Below are 4,509 nucleotides of genomic sequence, written 5' to 3'. Positions count from 1 at the left end.
CCTCTTTGGTCTTGCAATTGTGTATACATACACACACAAACACATGTGTCCATTTCACAGACCCCATTGCCCACCTGGTCCCCGATGCCTCTTTTCCATCCAAATATAGCAGTTGTTCTGGGCCACGCCAGTCTGGGAGTCAAGGAAGGGGAGACGCACGCTCCGCTCTGCACACAGCCTTGAGTTGTAGCTACGGCAATGTTCAATCGCTTCCTTGTAGAACTGGTCCCCAAGCCTGCCAAGAGGAAAAGAGCAGAAACATCAAACCTAATGTTTCTTCACACACACATGCGCGTGCACACACACACACACACACAACATATTTTTTTCTGAGTTCAAAGTGAATATGATCTCATCCATCTTTAACACATCCCTAAAAATAGGTAAAGGAAAGTTATCATTTCCTAGTTATAAAAAAAGGTAATACCAATGAACCAAGAGCTATTTGATATCAGAGCTAGCCTGAGCAGGTTCTCACTGAACAGCTAGGTGGTGCAATGGATAGAGCTCTAGATCCGGAGTGAGAAAGATCTGGGTTCAAATGTGCCCTTAGAGACCTACTAGCAGTGTGACCCTGAGCAAGTAACTTCACTTCTGTCTCAGACAAATGAGATAACACACATAAAATGCTTTGTGGACTTCAAAGCACCATATAAATGCTAGTTATTATTATTACTTTACTAAGCACATTTACATTCATGTAGAAAGAGTATACATTATTATCCCCATCTTACGAATGAGGAAGTTGAGACACACAGAATCCAAAGTCGCCTAACTAGACAGGAATTGGGCTAATTTTGTTCTAAGCACAGTCCCACCATTACTAAGTTCAGTGCTCTTTCTACTATCAGGGCTGTTATAAAGAGATATAGTTGTAAAGTGCTTTGCAAACTTTGAAATATTATGTAAATATTAAACATTATCATTGTTATCATTTTTACTCTAAAATTCACCAAGTAACTTAAAAATCCCGCTAACAATGAGAGTAGGATGCTGAGAATCAGCTGCCTTTAATAAAGACTGGTGCATTTGAGGGGAGACAACCAGCTGTGCTTCAAATTATCCATTAAAATGATAGTTGTAGTCAACCTGCTACGTGGTTAGAAAACATAGCCATTCTAGACATCAGATCAGACTGGAAGAGCAATATTACTCACTTTGTGTATTTGTTTACTAGTGATGGAGGGTCTCCATGAGGCAGTATGTCATAGTCAAGTGAGGACTAGCCTTGGAGTCTGAAAGACCTGGGTTCAAATTCTGTCTCTGATACATCCTGTGTCATGATGGGCAAGTTCACTGAAATTCTCGCCCCCTGGCAAATCTCTGTAAAGACTTTAAATTATAAATGAGCTGCTAAATGCATTGGAGCAAGGGGCTTCCACATCAATAGGTTCCCCCTATGAGTGAAATTCAGGTCCTGAGTACAAACCCTGGCAGGTCCTACCAGGCTGAGAACGTTTTAGATTGTTGTTCAGTCGTGTCCAATTCTTCATGACCTCATTTGGGCTTTTCTTGGGCAAAGATACTGGAGTGGTTTGCCACTTCCTTCACCAGCTCATTTTACAGCTGAGGCAAATAGGAGTTAAGTGACTTAGCCAAGGTCACACAGCTAGTAAGTGTCTGGGGTCGGATTTGAACTCAGGTCTTCCTGATTCCAGGTGCAGCCACTCTATCCACTGTACTACCTAGCACTAACCCCACAACAGGCTAAATGGCCATGAGCCCAAGACCCATCAACAACAACCATCCTTTGGCTGGGAGGCTGGCCAAAGATGATTTTTTTTAGCCACAGGAATTCTAAGGTAGAGAGTTTAGGATCTTTGCAAGGTAAAAATCCAACAAATCTCTTAAAATCATATATTTGCAGAAAAATAACTATGATCAAACACTAATATTTTTTTAAATATTTCTAACAAATCTATATGCAAAATATCACCTCTGAGGTTTTTGACAAGAAAAAAAAAAGCAGTCTGGTAAAATGTGGCAATTTTCAGATTTCTGAGTGTGTGGTTCGCTTCAGCCAGTGTAAATGCTACTAATTCAGAGAAATTGTAGCTTTCTTTATTATATTTTACTTGACAAGTCACATTCCAGAGACTAAAAGAACATTAATTGCGCAGTTGATCACAAGTAAAATATGAAAATGACCTTGAAAACAAAATACATTACAACCATAACCAACTTTGTACAGGGGGAGTGAGGGAAAGGGGAGCAGCCAGTGAAGAGAGAAAAGTGAAGATACAAATATAACTGCTTAACTATCCACCAGTTAAAACATTCTTTTTAAGCAGGGGAGGGGGAGAGACTAGCTCAAAATGAAACCACATAATAAATGAACTTTCGTTTTGCTTGCATGTGAATATGAGAATGAAAAAAAGGGGGAGAAATGAAAAGTTTAAGATAACAGTTCTAAAAAAGAAAAATTTCAATAAAAGATGAAAATACAGTTTAAAAAATTTTGTACTATTTTTAAAAGCAGCAACATGGCATAGTGAACAGTGAACTTATGCTGGAGTCAGGAAAACCAGGATTCAAGTTCTGCTTTGCTGTGGAAACATGAACAAATCACTTAATTTCTCAACTCCCCCAGGCATCTTTGAGACTCAAGTTACAGAGGAATTGACTATCTGTATCAGTAGGAAAAAAAAGTTTCTACAATAGATCTCCATATAGACAAAATCATAAATCCAGAACCTCACCTCCCAAAGTACTAAAAAATAAAAACTATTCAAGGACCTAATCTTCCTAGTGAATCTGAAGCAAACCTCTCACTTTAAGAAGACTCATTAACCCTTTCATACTTCTAAGATACCATTTACAAATTACCTTCTACACTGCCCAGGACAGATCCTCCCAAAGAGTTAATTAATGCATGTGAATTTTGGCTTCCTTCCCTCCAGAAGGTGCATGCTCATTTAATATTCTCAGAATCACAAGGAAACATACATAAACGTATGAAATTGCAATACTAGCTCCGAACCAAAGTGTAATCAAATTAAAGCAAATACACATCACACACAGCTGGAGAGGAACAGAGGGGGGAAATGAGAGCTTATTAAAATGCTATAAAACAAAATGGCACATAATCTGGTGTAATCAAAGTTAATAACAAGGAAGAGAAGATAGACAAGAGAGTAAGAACTAAGTTTTCCACAAATGTTTAAGTCTGCACCGCGCTCGCTGAAATTCCTCCTCACCCAAAATGCAGGACCTTCGTAGTGCAACTGAGAACTTTTACAGGAGTCATGGTATATGGAAGATGAAAACACTCTGGCCTAGATTTCCTTGGCACTAAAACACCTTGTCTCAATGAACTGAAAGCATTACCAGCTACACCACCACCACAATGATGAGAGATGAAAAGAAGATACTATGTCCAGTTGTCCAGCAGCAGTAATCTAAGTTCTTTTGAAAGCTTGCCAAAAAAGATGTTAGCTATTTAACTATTTAAACACTAGATATTTTGCTTTAAAGTAGGTTAGATGAAACTGAACAACGTGTAATTATAGTGAACAAGCCTGGTCCCAGAGTAGAAATGAGAAAAAGTACCAAAAGTGCCTCCTTTCTTTGCAGAGGTTGGGGACTATGGGTATGGAACATTGCATTCATGGTTGATGCACTGGTTGGTTTTGCCAAATTGCTTTTTTCTTCTTTTTTTAATCTTTGTTACAAGGGATGGCTCTCTGGGTGTGAAAGGTGAAATTTGAAATAACTAAGGAAACAAAGGTTTGAGCTTCTGAGCATATTGATTTATTTAGCAATTCATTGCAATTGCATGACAAATTGGAGCCAGACCTCCTCAGCTTGGCACTGGACCCCTAATACAAGAGGAGACAAATCTTCATGCACTAAAAGAAAACAATTAATAGGATATAAACCAGGATACAAGATTAGGTAATCTGATTTCTAATTGGAGGAAAGTTGGGAGGGGGGAAGAGTGAGTTTCAGTCATTTGGGAGAAGGAGAGTAGGTTTTGAGGTGTTTCCTTTCCCAGAATTGGGAGATACTGATTAATTGCATCTACCTTCATTTTACGAAACAATAGATAGTTTATGCCATTTATTTTCCCATGAATGATTTTCAGAAAAACAACACAATGGAGGTTAATATATGTGGCAGCACAAGATAGAGTCAGTGTTTATAAGATGGAATCTGATTGGTTCTCTCAAGCCTCACACCAAACCAACTCCATTTTGTGACCACTCTATTTTGTCAGGGTAGGGGCAAGGGAAGAAAGATATTCAGAAACAAAAGTGATATAAAAAAATCAATAAAAATAAGAAAAGGGCAGGTTAGCTCACAATTGAACATATGAGGAAGCAAAAAGAACACTGGCCTTGGGATCATGAGATATGGGTTTGAATGTTACCTCAGACACTAGCTGTGTGAGTCTCAACAAGTCATTTAACGTCTGAGTCTCAGTTTCCTTATCTGAAAAATGGGGATCATATTTGCACTACCCACCCCAAAGAATTATTGTGAGGAATGTACTTTGTAAAATTTAAATTG

General features: G+C 38.5%; 1 protein-coding gene across 1 annotated transcript in view; it reads right to left on the bottom strand.

Annotated features, from left to right (window-relative positions):
• Positions 1–3,247, bottom strand: part of DPF3 (double PHD fingers 3) — a 241,970-nt gene extending 238,723 nt beyond the window's left edge. Inside the window, exons 1-2 of the mRNA XM_027844832.1 lie at positions 3,198–3,247; positions 75–235 (exon numbers count right to left, since the gene is read on the bottom strand). Of these exons, the coding sequence (XP_027700633.1) occupies positions 75–235; positions 3,198–3,247 (211 nt within the window). The remainder of the gene's footprint in view (positions 1–74; positions 236–3,197) is intronic.
• Between the last annotated feature and the right edge of the window lie 1,262 nt (positions 3,248–4,509).

Source organism: Vombatus ursinus, unplaced genomic scaffold (assembly GCF_900497805.2).
Source record: "Vombatus ursinus unplaced genomic scaffold, bare-nosed wombat genome assembly UNPS02014945.1, whole genome shotgun sequence".
Classification (NCBI taxonomy): Eukaryota; Metazoa; Chordata; class Mammalia; order Diprotodontia; family Vombatidae; genus Vombatus; species Vombatus ursinus.
Note: the sequence above shows the minus strand (reverse complement) of the source record. Positions and strands in the feature narration are given on the sequence as shown.